This window comes from Styela clava, chromosome 5 (assembly GCF_964204865.1).
Source record: "Styela clava chromosome 5, kaStyClav1.hap1.2, whole genome shotgun sequence".
Lineage (NCBI taxonomy): Eukaryota > Metazoa > Chordata > Ascidiacea > Stolidobranchia > Styelidae > Styela > Styela clava.
In genome coordinates, this window is record NC_135254.1 from 6920693 (window position 1) to 6936912 (window position 16220).

The following is a 16220-nucleotide window of genomic DNA, read 5'->3' on the forward strand; positions in this document are numbered from 1 at the left end:
ATATTTGGTCAATTAAACAAATTTTTTTTATATAATGAATTTGTGATAAAAAAGTTATTCAAATATTTTATTGTGAAAACTTGTAATTTTGAGGGCAGTTTTTCTGAAAACTCCGAAAAGCTTCGATGAAAAAAAATTTGCGACAAGTGAGAGGAACGCAAATATGCTATGCGTATATTGCATGAAGTTTGGAAATTTCTGGTGATCCATACGCTAAAATGTCCCCGCTTAATATGAAAGGAAAAATACAGTAGAAATAAGTGCGTGAATTGTCTTTTATTCAAGAGTTGCACATAGTACCAGATCAGTGAAAATATGATTCTAAATTTTTCATTTTTTCAGCAAACACTGCCCAAATCTACAGAATCTAATTCTGATACATATGGAGAAGAAGTCAAGAAAATTGTAAGTATGATTTTTTGTTTGAGATTTCATAATTTTTGTGTTTGATTTGAATCCTATGAATGTGTGTAAAAGCAGTCCCTGGGATGTGCCAAATTACTGTAGTTATACTTAAAAAATTCAAATGTAACTGTACTATACTTATCACACTGGGAATAAGTTAAGTTTGATTTTTATTTTGGGTATTGTTGCTTTATATTTTCTGATTTGAATTATTAGAATATTCTTTTATGTGGATAAAAGTCTATGTGACCGATTTTAGGGACAAGGCCAAATTTAAAAAATGTTAAAATCAGAAAAGGAAAGAAAGAATGTAAAAACTTGTTGATCTATCATTGGGAAGCTTCTGTAATTCATTCGTAATTCTTTTTCGTGTTTTTGAAATATGAAAGCTCTCTACATTGTTTTGCTTGTGTGAAGCTTTGTTGAGAGAAGGCATGAGAACCGTTCTAGGAAATTTTGTCGTATGAAATCTTGCCACAAGAAAATTCGCTGCATTAAAGAAACGCCGCATGAAAAACCACCTCAAGAGCATTTTGCTGTAAAACGAGTATTTGTGATTAAAATGGGTTAGGTTTATTTATTTAAAAAAGATTTGTTAGTTAAGAGCTTATCCTAACCCTATGTGGTGAAATTTCCTACGGCAAAATTCTCCGGACGCGCATGAGAACACCTAGCACATTAATCCACTTCCTCACAACATGTACACTTACTACATAAATGTATGCATCTCTGAGGTTTTGAACTTTGTATCGAGCTGATGCTGATATGTTGCAGATTGGGATTAACTTTCAAAGCTATGTTAACAATGAGACACAACTTGTAGTTTTATTTGACGAAAATGAAACAGAGCATCAGTCTCATGCCTTGTTTGTAGTGAGGGGTTGAAAGCATTACCTAAAACAGTCGCTCCCAATTCGGCCTGCATAATGATTTAATATGGCCCGCCGAACATAAGTGAAATAGTTTGACACTCAATGTTTTTACCTTCAAACATTCTAGACACAGCCAATTTTTATGTTTTCATTATCACAGTTTGGGCATGTGTATAGTTTTCACAATTCATTCATATCAGTAATCAGTATCCTAATTATATATTCCGGTGCCGGTATCACCCACTTGCAGGCGCTTCCTTCTCCCGATTCTTGAATATTCTTATGCTTCTAATTTTGGTCACCGATCAATCAACTTTAGGAACCACTGCCATTAATAAACAACAAGTCTATTTCACTAATTTTCACATCTAGCAAAAATCTCTCGAAGATATTGCCTGCCCTCTACTGGAAGCTCTTGTTCTCGCTGCAAAGAGTGATATAAGTATGGTGGTTGGTAAAACTCGTAGAAGTTACAGAAACCTCACAGATGATGGGAAATCTGCTGCACATTACTTGAGCAAGGCTGCTGTAGATAAGGTAGGGTGTAATATTATATGAGAAATATTGCATTGTACATTGCTGGATTCCTAACTCATTAAAAAACAGTTACATTGATTTACATTCACAAGTTATGACAGTGTACTCTCAAAGCAGATTTCTGTGGCCCTGTCATAATCTGTAATGCACCATTACCAGCTCCCTCACACGAACATGTAAACAAAGAATAATTACCATGTAACAACAAGCAAAGCCACAATGATTGCAAGTGGTAGTCGGACTAAATCATTCACAAATATGAATTGGATATCGTAACATATTCGATAATAAATATATTCGTTTACTTTAATTTTTCTGAAATTTGGTTCTGACGTCTGAACTGAGAAAAAAATGTTTGACTTTGGTTTTCTTATATTTCACTCTTTACCTAGGATTTCAAAGTTCTATCAGCTCTGCTTCGTCACAAACCCAAACTCGATGTTCTTGATCAGCTTGGAAATTCTCCCCTCACGATGGCGATATTGCATCGCAATTCACGAGCAGTTCAACTTCTCCTCGACGCAGGTGCTCAACCGAACTTTTGTTCAAATAACAAGAAGCATAAATATCCGATGGCTCCTCTCATCCTGGCAACAGCAAGACACGGGTGAGTGGTGTTGGCAGAATTCCAAAACATTTGGATGCATTAGGTCACTTGCTCTGAGGTTTAGTGTAGAGAAATAACTAGGGCAGGTATACACAACTATTTTTACGAAAGATCTATAAACAAAGCTTTTAAAATTACTGGGTTCCGCTCTTTCCAGAATTTATATTTCGACATTCTTAAACGTGCACTTCATTATTTAATTATTATCATAGTCTCACAGTACTTTTTATATATAAGGAACTTTGTCTCTGCAAATATGGTTAAACATCATTTTCTTTGTCACAGACCAGGAGAGAAAAGTCTTCTACCAGCGATCCGCGCACTGCTTCGTACAATCACTGACATTAAACTCGTTCCCGCTGACCCAAGGAACGGTAGAACTGCTCTGATGTGTGCAGTAGAACAGGAAGAGGGTAATTTACTTATATTAACATTTTTTCTTCCTCATGGGCCACGTCTGATGCAGACATCGACGATCATGGCTTTCCATTCCAATCTGTTGTCAGTTTCCCTGATGAGTTCATTGTTGTTCAGTCTATTGGTGTAATAACACATGTGATTGCCCAAATATTTGAATATTCTGAATGGAATAGGCACAAAAAAGCTGAACATAAACCCCCTTAGTTTGTGAATATAAACAATTCGTGGGATTCTCTATATCAAACAGTGAAGTAAGAAGGGTGGTGATAGGAGTCAATGTTATTTTTAATTTCGGTCAGGTGAAAGTCATTAATATGAATGAAGTTTTCATTGTCGAAAATTTAGGCGCTCCAGAAGTATATGTACCAATATGGCAGTAACTAGTTTTGTTTGCCTACTTTACATCAAGTTGTATAAAGGGACTGAAACCTATGGGCAGGTGGTATATTCACTTGGCTAACCCAGACAGACCCCAAAATCGTAATAGAACTAAAATAAGGAAAATCGGAATAAAATTATGGCCTTCCTTACTCTAATTTGGTACACATACTACGCGAGTACAAAAATTTATATTCTTGGAGTCATGAGTTGATTTTGCGATCATATATAATTTTTACTCCAAACAGGAGTTCATAGTTTTTGGTATTTCTTGGTGTAAATTTTATTGTCTATCCTGGGTCCTAAAAATGGTTGAAATTTTGCAGATAAGACCTTATACAAGACTCTATAAAAATAGGACTCTTTAAAGTTTTTGCAGTTCATTTTTGGTTTTGGCAGACTCAGGGAATGAAATCAGAGGAGGCTTTTCAGTAGCACCCCTTATTTAAAGCCTGATTCCGTTTTTTTAAAGACTCTGAATGTTTAGTAGATTCTTGCTTCCACCTTGTTCTTATTTTCGATTTTCCTTTTCACATAGAAATGGATCTTGTAAATGCTCTTCTCGAGAAGCAAGCATCATTGAATGAACGTGACCACAACGGTTGCTCTGCGCTTCATCTTGCGGTGAACGCTAGTGGACCGAATTCTGCGCTATTCGACATTCCTGATATGCTTATTGAGAAAGGAGCTAGCCTCACAGCAGACGATGATAGTGGGAGGATTCCATTGCATTATGCGTACATGAAGATTGGGAAGTATGTAAAAAAGTTTATATTCTTTATTGGGATTCAATAAATCTAAGAACACACGAACCGATTCATCAGTAATAAATTCTGTTCTTACTACTTCTTGGAAGCATTCAGGTGTGACCAGCCAGAATAATCCCATCCTATTATAATAGTGTTGGTGCTGCTTTCATACACTTTCTCACTTCACATATTAGGTTGTACTAAAGTTGACTAAATGAAATATCTTAACTTAGAGCAGCATTCCCAACTCATTTGGTTGAATGCCTCCTGTCTACTTTAAAACCATTTATTATTTAATCTTCAATGGAACCTCATTCAGTGTGTATGACATGCTTCTGCTTATCTGTGGAATAAGTAGTTTATAATGTGTGTATAAATAAGTATCATATAGTAAAAAACTAAACGATATTAGTAATAATAGGATAGCCAATAGGACGGCTTATCCATATGGCGAACCATGGTCTCTAGTCCGGTTACCATTCCATGTTAGATATGTGATTAGTTAGTTATTTATTTTCGGAAGCACGGACTTGATGGTGGAGGAAGCCGTAACAGACCAGCGGGTACATGAACTACCCAACGGCGGAGAGGAGTCCAGCAATCCTCTCGCACATATCTACCATATCCCCACATGGGATTCGAACGTGCGAACCCGCGCAGAGTAATCAGAGGTGCGGGCCCAGCGTATTCCTAATGCTTAGCACAATGAGGAATTAAACGAGAAAGTTTAAGAACCGCTTGAATATTTTTTTCTTGGTGTCTTAGTGAAAGTTTCAAGAATCATCATTTCCTTAAATGCGTTATTTTAAGGTCTGAAAGCAACAAATACAACGATCCAATAGAGCTGACGACTCTTCTCACATCAGGAATGACAGCTGATAAAATAGACACAGCTGATAAAAATGGACAAACGCCACTTCATGCTGCTTCAATGCAAGGAGCCATGATATGTAAGTTATTAAAGATCTTGGGAGTATGGTGCATCATTTTAAGTCAGGGTGAAACATTTAGCCCATTTATTCGACATGCAAGCGAATCCTCTGAAACGAGATTCTTCTTCTTCAGATAAAAAGTTTCAAGATTCTTAATTATTTGATGAAACTTTGTGTTCGTTTATTCGTTATCGGTTATTAACAATCCGTTATTTATACTGTATTTAAATATTTTTGTTCTTTCATTACGTATGTATAAAGAAATATATTATGATGTAACAAAGGTGTGAGTATATCCTTGCCATAACAACTCTGATTACCCTGTGTGGATTGGAAGATTCACATTATGTGCAAAATTTTGCTGAACTCCTTTTAGAGGGGTTCTCGTAACAGGTACACCTTCTTCCACCATCAAGTCCATGCATCTGAAACAAATAACTGGTCAACCAATTCCATATCCAACATGGGCCGGTAACCTTACTCATGGCCTGTCATATGATTGAACAGTCTTATTGTCTTTTCTCTCTCCCTGATAAATATAAAAATCTTTTCCTATTTGTTAGTCACACGCATACGAATCCACTTCCACAGGGATAGAGTGAGGAAGGAAAGGTAGTAGTTAGTCTTGCGTAACCCTAACTAATAAAAAAATGATGTTTTTATCTTAGGCTGCATGCATCTGGTAGAAAGAGGAGCGAATATAAACAGACAAGACTCAGATGGGAATTCACCGCTTAGCTTGGCGGTTAAGTCTGGACAGACAAGGTACGGATGATTTCTCAAACTAACACCGCGCTGAATTTGGATAAATATTGATTTCAATACATAATTAACCTAAGCCTCGGGTCAGCAACCTTGAGCATTGAAAGAGCCATTCGGCATCCTTTCCTTCAAAGTTAAACCTGCTCGAAGCCGCAACATCTTCTCGAATATCAGTGCCTATTAAACTCCAGAAAAACCACTCGTAATGCAATAATCTGGTTCTTACTAAGAAGCCGAATGAAATAGGAATTATGCAATGATACAGTCATATAATGAAATGAAAAGAACTTGGTTTGTTGGAAGTTTGTTTTGACAAACTTGAATCGTCTTAATACGACCCATTTTTATCACTCTCGACTTATACATTGGAAATCGGTGCGATATGTAATTGGTATTTGACTTCATGCCCCGACTTTCTTTGAATCCCTGTCTATGTCAAAGTTTTTGCTATCGAATTTGGATTTTTTGCTGTCACATTTCTGCTGGCTAAAAATAATTTCGGAATTTTTTTGTTCAGTTGTGCAGTAATGCTTATCCAAAAAGGGGCCAACGTGAACACAAATGTTATCACGATTCCCAAGGATTCCGCAAGTGAAATTCCAGCCAAGAAGTGGCAACTCAAGTCTGCTAATGTTTTACCAATGAAATCAACATGCGAGCCAGTGTTCAAGGTAACTAGGTCTTGTGATGTCATGGTAGAAAGTTATGGAAATTTGTTTTAGTTATTTATGTTGCTGTGTGCCACTCTCCTTTGTTTATATTCCGTCATTATTACATTATTGTTCTTTGTATTGTAATCACTGATTATCGTAGTTCTTTATTCTATATATTTATGTTCCATCCGCATATATTCAATGTGTTTTTAAATAAAACATACTTTCGCCTTATCATCTATTATTTATTGCTTATTGTTAGCTAGTTATTTTCGAGGCGGGAGACTTGAAAAATTCTAAAAAGGGGACGCGGCCTAAAAAGTTTGATAATACTGCTATGGATATACGAAAAATAGGCCCTAGCTGATAGAAGCGAATCAAGCGCTTGGGGTTTGTACATTTTGACTACTGCTTGTACAAATTCTTCATATTAATCCATTTCGTGTTTTTTGATCCTAGGTTGTCGTGGAAAAAGGTTGGCAGGGAGTAACGTACGTCATGCTTGATCGCCTCGAAGCCTGTGGTGTGAAATATGCTGCAGCTGTTGAGGTAAGTGGCTGCTGTTAGTTTTGGAAAAAGGCTTTTGAGCCTCGGCTAAACTTCCTGGTGGAAGATTTGCAATCGACCACTAGAACAGGGGTGGGCAAGGTTTCTGAAGCAGCAGCCAAAAATTTTGCTCATCTAGACTTGTGGGTCTTGTAAGTGTGACCTACAAAGCTACATTTTATAAACAATATTTACAGTTTTACAAAAGTGGAAAACAATAAGTTTCGTGCCAAAACAAAAGTTTATCTTGATCTCAACAAATTCCTTGAGCTATTTTTAGATAAAACATCTAAATTTGATTTCAGTTTTGTTGTGGTAGCACCAGGCGGGCCAGATTGAATTACACAATGTGCGGAATTTAATTATTTAAGATGTATACTGCATGCCTGAAATGTGTAGATGAGCCGCCTTACGATGCCCAATATTTAAAACATTTTTTGCAAAAAATCATGAGACATGTCAAAATTTCGATTTTTTGTTTAAGCAAATTCTCTCGGTGTACGTATTTGATAAAAAAAGGTAAAACTTTTATCAAATACGTTTAAACTAAGAACCGCGACAGAATTTAGCAAATTTTGACATGTCTCATGAATTTTTGCAAAAAAAAAATGTTATAAATCTTCCTAATCACAGATAATCGAAAGTCAGAACATAAAATATTAAAATAAAAAGCTGGACATCCGGAATAAAACAGAGTTGTGACCCATGCAGGAAATTTTTGATGGCAAGTGTATTGCTAGCGCACAATTAGTCAAGTTTGAAATGTCACTTGTGTTTTATAATTTCACAGGCTGCAATGAGAGCAAAGAAATATCAAGTTGTTTTATCTCTTCTACGTAAACAGCGGGATTCCGGAAAACTTTGTGAAAAAAATGAAAAGAAACAGAATCTTCTACATGTCCTTGCGATGAATCGACCTTCGAACTCAGACGTTCAAATCAAGGTGAGATCAAGGTCATCTCATAGTTGGAAAACATTACGTAATAATGTAATGTAATAATACGTTTGTATTATCCCTTCATTCAAATAAAGATACATCAGTTTAACACAATCAAACGATAACAGTAACGGCACATTGACTAAGATAGCGACTGACAAGAATCAAGAACTGACAGTTTTTATACGTTTACCTACTTGTGGTGTGATTGGCCTAAACTTGAATACGCTGGGAATGGTTGTATCAGGTCAAAGATAAATAAAGCACTGGTGTTAGCAAAACGATTTAATTTGCCAATGTTTCGAATTTCTATACAGAAAAACTTCATCAAGGTGTCATATGGTAAAAAAAAGCACTATCGTATCACTATATATACCAAGAAAAACTTTCAAAGCATGAAATCTAATCTTCAAAATAATGCTTTGGATATTTTTTCCTTGCTATAACAACAATATGATAGTTATTTCCAACAATCTTTAATTGTGCGTAAAATAATGCGTAAAGGGAATTCTGTAATAATTAAGTTTTCTACACAGACATAATTGTTTGTTGCTCGGATGTCAGTGAAAATTGGAACACTAAAATATTTATTTATTCAATTCACCTACCGGTTATCAGTGGTTCCCGAAACTAGGCTCGCGGGCTAATTAGGGCCAGCGTAAAGATTTAATTTGGCCCTGATGACCTCGAGTGAAATAGGTTAACACTTCAGATTTTTGCGTTCTACCTACCGTACCTTATTAGCACAATTTAAGCATTTATATATTCACAGTTCAATTGTACGTGCCCTTATCAGTATAGAGGCTTTGTAGTGCTCTCGTCTCCAGGCCTGCGAATATCCTTTTGATTTTGGTCCCCCGTCAATAAACTCAGGGAATCACTGCCTTATATCTCTCCTGCACCAGTATTCACCTATTTAATATAATTCCTATCTTACAGGTTGCACAGCTTTTAATAGAGCGAGGTGTCCCAGATTACACGACTGATGATTATCAATGCACACCATTGCATTATGCCGCTTACACAAAGAACCACACTCTCATCAAGTTTTTCATGGGTAAGTTTGGACTCTAGAGAGGCTGTAAATAGCTTGAAAATGTTGATATTTTGCTTTTATTAAGAAGATTGTGTTCCCTAATGATTTGGTTGGGTGAAAATGCCAGAAAAGCGAGTTTATTTTTTATTTTTTGGTCCTCAATTTGCAGCATTTTAAGATTGTTTTGACCCTTTCCATGCGATTTTTATTTTTTATTAAATAATCGTATTTGCTACGCCGATTTTATGCATCTGTACCCCCACAACTAATCGACTAACAAAAAACTAATGATCTTCTGCTGCCCACTGACGGCTCGTTGGAAAGCTTATTTAAAGAGCTTGCAATTGGCGATTAAAAAAAAAAGTTTTTTTAAAAGTGGGTGTCTGAGTCACAAACCGGATAGAAAAAAGGCATTATTTTTTCTTGGGAGTTGAAACTTCAAACCGTGATAAAAAATAGAAATTTTCGCTAAATCCTTTACTGTTACCGCTTCGTGGTTGGTAAACAATAGCATAATATTGCTGTAGCAATTTCGTGATCTAACTCAAAATACTTAGGTAAATGGAAGGGATAATATGTCTTCTATTACCACCCAAAAAACACCGAAATTTGCATAAATTTCAAAAACGCTCTCTTGTTCCGCCGCAAATAAAATTCCCGTCGTAAACGAAAGCGAGATTTACCGTCGCTCATGTTAATCTCGAAGAAGACTTCTTATCAATAAACTAAAACCCGGAAAAACTAGACCAACAGTTTGCGACCGATTGCTAAATAAAACAGTGGGGTACATCAACGTACCCGCCGCAATCTAGCGACTTTTGTCGTTGGTACGTATACGTGCCCACCGCACGGAAAGGGTTAATCAACAATTTAATCAATTTATTATCGCTTAAATAAAAATGGATATAAAGAGGTCTCTAACAGGCTATTGTCCTAATGTTGTCTTAGTTCAAGCTTTCTGTAGGAACTAGTATTCTATCAAAACATATGTTGTATTATTTTACTTATATAAATCTACTTTAATTTTATTCTATCCCTCTGGACAGCTCCCCCCTATTGCTTGTCTTCTGGTGTTTTCTGCGAACTTAGTGTTGTCAAGTCTCAAGTTTTATAAAATAATTGGATTATTACTTTCCAGTGTTGATTTTATTTATCTTATTTAGACCGAAACCCATCTTCCGTCAGAATGATCAGTTTCACGGATTTCAAGAATCGTAATGCCATTGCTGCCCTCTTGTGGAACCCGGTAATCAATGATGAACTAACCACGACCATTCTAAAGTAAGTATCCAATTGGACATAAAATGGGGGCATTTATATGGTGTATTTTAACTCTGTACCATCAGTCTTTGATATATTGGGACAGGTGTGGGCAACTTTTAATACAGAAGGGTCAGATAGAAATAACTGGATGAAACCATGGCCCGCACCTTTATTCAACATAGGTTTTCTAGTAGTTGCAGGACGAAAAAGGGCATTGTATTGTCCTAGAAAATAAATTGGACTTAGGTATAGGCTTTGTAGTGCAAAGGAATTGGAAATACTCGCACATACCAGATTTAACTAAATTGAAAATTCATTTTGCGGGACGCTCGTCATTCAAAATTGGCACTTCTGTGTGGGCCGCATTTGGGCCAATGTGCAATGGCGCAGTTGGCCGTGGAAAGGCCTTTTGGTTCTTTTTTATTGTGTATCAAATTTAAATCCTATACTCATCGTTCAGACTTTTCCTGGAGCATGACAAAGGTAGCGGTGCAATCAACCAATCGTGTAACTTTCCTGATATATCATCTGTAGTTGGCGACTACTCCGTGGAAGCTTACTTTAATTCTGAGGAGATCGACACAGTTCAAATAAACCCTATTGTGAGAGCCATTCAGAGGAAAGCACACAGGGTAAGAAATTGAAATTGGTTAAATCAGGGGTCTTTTGAAAGGGAATAAGTTTTATTCCACTCCCCTACTATTCTACAGAGATCAAAACTGTGTCCACCGGTGCAGAGTTTTCCAAATTTGGGTCTTTGATGACTGCAAAGGGCGTCCGCACTGATATTAAAGAAGAGTCGATCTTTAATGATTGATTTTAATCAGAATGCCATTGCAGCTTTTTTGTTGAGCATTGAGTCTTTTTTGCCGCGCTCCACAAGGAAAACGTAGATTAGACATTATTAAAAATAAAATTATTTGTTAGATTTCATGTTGCTCTCCTTATTTTGGATATTCTTTATTTTGTATATTTACGTTCCAATATTATCCACATATTTTAAACGTGTTTTTTTAATAAAACATACTTTTATTTTACAACTTATTTGTAGCTTATTTTTGAGTTGGGGCGCGAGACTTGACAAATGAATTTGAATTCCTACCACATCAATCTGAAGTCCCGATCTGCTCCAATCCATAGAACATGAAAAATATCAGCAGTGCTAGTCTTGTATATTCACAAATAGTTAGGAACTTCTCTCATCCATCCGAACCGTTCTAGCAATAGTTCCCTTGTCGCATTTGTATATTTTTTCAATTTTTTGGCTGTTACGGCATTCCCACACATTTTGCTCAAAATGTTTCGAGAACCTCTGGTGTAATAATCCAGGTAGGCAATGCCAATTTTGGTCCTTTCAGAGTTCAGTTCGGAGCGAAAAGCATGCATGAGAGCCGTATGAAAAAATTATTGTTTCTTTTCAGGTCCTTGATCTTCTTCTTGAATACAATGTTGACATCAATGTACAAGTGGAAGGATTGCATAACCAGACTCCATTGATGGTTGCTGTGCAGCAGGTTGGAAGACATTTTTTATACTTTGAAATCCCCTGAATTCATTTCACCAACTTGATGGAAATTGCTTCCCTTGGAAGAAGTCGTTATTAGGCGGGACTTGTGCTCTGTATTTCATAGGGAAATTCCAGGGTCGTCCAACCTTTTTTGGCCAAAGGACCACATGTTGTTTACTAATAATAGCGCAGGCCATCTAAACATGACATTATGTTCTAGTTTTGCTACACTGACTACATGTTAATAAAAAACAAACATTATCCGCACACTAAACTTTCACAATTATTATACCAATAAAACTGTTGTTTTCCAACCATTAACTAGGCGATATCAGTTGTTGTTTCCAAAATTTTCGCTAAAGACAAGCCAAGACGCTTGATCTTTTCATCACAGCTCCCAACAGACCAATGCCTCTTGTCGTGCCCTTAATGGCTACGTGCTCTGCAGTGATTTAAAAATTATTTTTAACTCCCCGTAAGAAGATCTTGATGTCAGTGCTTTTGTCAAGCGCCAAGGAATACGATGAAAATTTTCCTGCCTTTGCAATTAAAGTTTCTGCTATAGAGTTCTCAAGCTCTTCGATATGACGAGTTATGGTCTGTCTTGACAGGCTATTTTTGCAAACACCTCTTTTATTTCCGGACGTAAAACTTTGGCAACCCGAACAATACATAATATACATTCCTTAACTAATTCTCAATCTGAGGATGGCTTGGATTGTTGTGCGATAACGTCATATAGAGTAGTAAAAGACCAAGTGTGTAAGCGGCTATGGCACCTTCATTTATCAATATCTCCTCCAATTTGGTTTCGATTCAAAATGGCAATGATGGTTCATTTGAACGGGCTGGCTTCAGGAAAATAAACAAATCGTCTGTATCACGTCTTTGTATACTACATCACTCGAAAAATAGTTTTACTCCAATTTTTTTATTCAATTCTGAAAAATACAGTGCGGGCCACTCGAAATGCTTCCGGGGCCACATATTGCCCATGGGTTGGGTTGGACGACCCTGATCTAAACCGTGCACATCGCGCATAACAAAATCTAATGATCCAATAAAGATTGAACGAATGAAGGAGTTTTAGTGCGTAGTGAGGGAGAATTAAAAAGTTCTTAAATAGACGAAGAGAGGAATTTAACAAAAGAGGTTAGGAACCACTGCCCTAAATGTTGGCTAGACTAGAGGTTGGCAAAGTTTTTTTCTGGCAACTGTCGCAAATCTTTTTTTGCGAAGAGCCACAAACTACTTTACATTTACTATCCCATTTATAGTTATTTTATAGTTAAATTTAATGGTGGCTGACAATATTATTACGTCGATGAAAACGACATTAATTCGTAGTTCAGATGTTTTGATTGAATAAAGTTCAAAAATAAATCTGAATTTTGTGTGTAATTGTAAGAAATTTCACCACTTTCCCCAAATGCAGGGGCCGCACAAAATTCTTGAGCAGGTCGCCTCTTGTGCGATAGTCTATCCACATCCCAGGTAGGTTGCCTAATAGACGAATCTAGGCCATTGTACCAGATCTCTAAGATTTTTGTTTTGAGTGGAATTACGAAATAATGTAAACTTGAAAATTTTTCCAGAATGATGAATATGTTGTGAAGAAGCTACTCACTCACAAGACCCCTGTTCTTCTCTCCTCACTCGATGATGAGGGAAGAACGGTTCTGCATCATACTACCCGACCTTTGACCTATGGATATTGGGAGAATACGAACATATTACAGTAAGTTTTGCTATTTACATGCACTTTTGTTTAAATTAGTATAAAAACAGTGCTTTTCAACCAGGTTCTGTCAATATGGTCCGAGTAATATTTAAATATAATCAAAAAAAACCTTCGATATTCGCCACTATTGTTCATTCTACCTCCCCTAAACCCCCCCCCCCCCCCCCCCTAATTTTGAGGTGTGATACCACACTTTAATACCTAACCTAGGGTACCTAAGTAAAATTGTATTTGAATATCCAGAAAGTGGCATCTTTATCAGTGTGTTGATATGTCAAATACATAACACATTTTTATAAGTTACAAATAGTTTTATCGCCGGTAGCAAAATATTTAACCCCCCCTGAATTTCGAAACACTACCTCTAAAAAAGCTAGTGAACACAATGCTCCAGTTGTGCAAATTTATTGTCAACACATTCCCCTTTTTCTACGAACTATGGTAACAGAATTCAAAATCTGAATGTTGTTTTTAGATTGCTAGTCGAGCAAGGCGTACCTCTGACTGTTCGTGACCGTTACAATAAACTTGCGTTAGATTATGCTTTGGAGGAAGGCTCGGGAAAAATGTCTGAAGCTCTTCAAGCTGTTATGGGGCTCCCTGAACTTGAATGGGTAAGATAGGCCAGTGTTTCTTAATCAATTATGGTCGCGACGAAAAACTGGGTCGCCTAAAAATTGTTTTTTCAACAAAAACCTAAAATTTGCTGATTTATTTTTGAGTAAATCTTTTTGTTCATTTTATAATTGGTAGCCTATTGAAGTGTTGCTCAACTGTATATGTGAAAAGTGTCACATTGTGTTTTTTGCAACAGTATTTTTCTAGCTAGTTTTGCTAATATGACAGTGGCACTCAGGTACTGGTATAGGCTCTGCGGCACAATATACCATGTTCTTATTATACATATGCCGCTCTTTTCAAGGCAACTTACAACCAACCACTGCTATATATAGAACTACCGCGATTTGTGCTACTCCCGTAGTATGTGTACCAGATTAAGATTAGGCAAACTTTTATTTCGTTTTTTCTTATTTTATTTCATTTATGAGTTCGGGGACTGTCTGTGTTTGCCAAGTGAATATAACCCCTGTCCATAGACTTCAGTCCCTTTACACAACTTGATATAAAGTAGGCGAACAAAATGAGTCACCGCCATATTGGTACACATACTTATGGAGTGCCTGATTTTGCTTGTGCCGAAATCTTTTTGGTTGCATGTTTGCCAATCCAATTTATTACACCATATTAGACGACTGGGTGTCCATAAAGTTCCGTTCCAGTTTAATTTTGTTATGTCAGTTCTCAATATATCTTAACCAGGTTTGTTGTTTTTCAATCAGTAATCGTTAAGTAGTTTTACTTCATTTAATACATCTGTGAGGGCCGAAACAATATACGGTATCGATAAATTTGCAATTTGAAAAAATATTATAGATTTTATGGATGCCTTATATAACAGGGATGGCGAACCACTGACCCGCGGGTCACAAAGTGACCCACCGCGTTTTATTCGTGATCGCCAAGGCATGAATAAAATAAAAATGCTAACATATCGATTATGAAAATTAATAAAACCGGCCTTAAATTAATCTAACAATAACTAAGCTTGGGCAGTCAGGGCCGCGATCGCTCATATTCAAATTGCTAATTTCTAAACCGGTATGGTAATTTTCAAGTCCCTCAATGTTGGACGTATGTCTGCACCGCTGTGTACCGTTATTCAGCTATTGGCTCTGACATCGTTTATGACATAACAATTGATCTGTTCATTTCTCGTAACGTCTTGTCTCTTTCGAAAGTGCATCTGCGGACTGTTTTAGGGGTTATACGAGAACTAGATGCTACTTTGCATTTTATTAGTTTCCCGGCTACAAGGCCATTGAAAAAGCAAAAGCTTTCAGACTTGAAATAAAAACCTAGCGAACTGAAATAACAATGGGGCAGTGTAAAAGTGCCCCAACTGGGTTTAAAGCTGATCGAACTCTTTGAAACCGTAGGATAATTTGCCGCATCAGCCTAAACGTATTTAGTAACCTGTATGCGTGTTTTCGTACTCTAATTTACTAAAATCGAGTGCCATAAAAATCCCTGATACACCAACTGAAGCTTATTAGATTTCAGAAGTTTACAAACATTGATTAAATATCTGTGACCCACTCTCTTCTGTTCCGCGATAAAAATATGATTTTTGACCCATTTATTGAAAAAGGTTCGCCATCCCTGTTATATAATAATATCTGCTCACAGATTTGTATGTAAACCCTGAACTGTGCTGACTGAACCCTATGGTGCCAAAGAATTGCAGCTGAAAAAAGCTGCCTCAACTGATTCTTTATTTCAGCAAAAACCGATGCAAATCACGGCAGAAATTCAGGAAGAGAATTGGGAAACTTCCCAACCAATGTATGAAGTGGACGCAGGTACAATACTCGATCGAATCAGAGAAGATGAATTAGAAAATGAAGTCGAGCGACCATTGCCCCAACCCGATGTTTTGTCTGGACTTAGAGAAACTGGGTGAGAGGAATGATTATCTCTACTTGCGGATATCGTTGAGAACATGCTTCATATAGATAGGCTGATTGGACGCTCCCGAAGTATGTGCATCAAGATGGCGCACAACCTGAACCCTGACCTGGTACACATAGTATGTTCAGGTTGTGCGCCATTTTGGTACACATACTCCTGGAGGTATGCTGATTGTTTTTCCAACATTATGAACAAGTGTTGCACTTGGTTGTGAAATAGATTTAAAGAGCCATTCAAGGGCTGAAGGGTGGTCATTGGATTTGTAATGAATCTGAATCTTCCATGTTTATTAACATCCCCTACCTAGTTTTTGGAATTCTTGGGTGAGGTGTTTGTACACATCTGC

At 36.9% G+C, this 16220-nt stretch overlaps 1 protein-coding gene across 1 annotated transcript in view; it reads left to right on the forward strand.

Moving 5' to 3' along the window:
- The window catches only part of LOC120343929 (poly [ADP-ribose] polymerase tankyrase-like), a 55373-nt gene that overhangs the window by 25703 nt on the left and 13450 nt on the right, over positions 1–16220 (forward strand). The window contains exons 29-45 of the mRNA XM_078112479.1: positions 343–405; positions 1650–1814; positions 2207–2421; positions 2707–2834; positions 3758–3974; positions 4779–4918; positions 5569–5665; positions 6180–6333; positions 6775–6864; positions 7652–7804; positions 8738–8855; positions 9998–10115; positions 10558–10729; positions 11519–11611; positions 13200–13342; positions 13821–13959; positions 15687–15862. Coding sequence (XP_077968605.1) covers positions 343–405; positions 1650–1814; positions 2207–2421; positions 2707–2834; positions 3758–3974; positions 4779–4918; positions 5569–5665; positions 6180–6333; positions 6775–6864; positions 7652–7804; positions 8738–8855; positions 9998–10115; positions 10558–10729; positions 11519–11611; positions 13200–13342; positions 13821–13959; positions 15687–15862 — 2381 coding nt within the window. The remainder of the gene's footprint in view (positions 1–342; positions 406–1649; positions 1815–2206; positions 2422–2706; positions 2835–3757; positions 3975–4778; positions 4919–5568; positions 5666–6179; positions 6334–6774; positions 6865–7651; positions 7805–8737; positions 8856–9997; positions 10116–10557; positions 10730–11518; positions 11612–13199; positions 13343–13820; positions 13960–15686; positions 15863–16220) is intronic.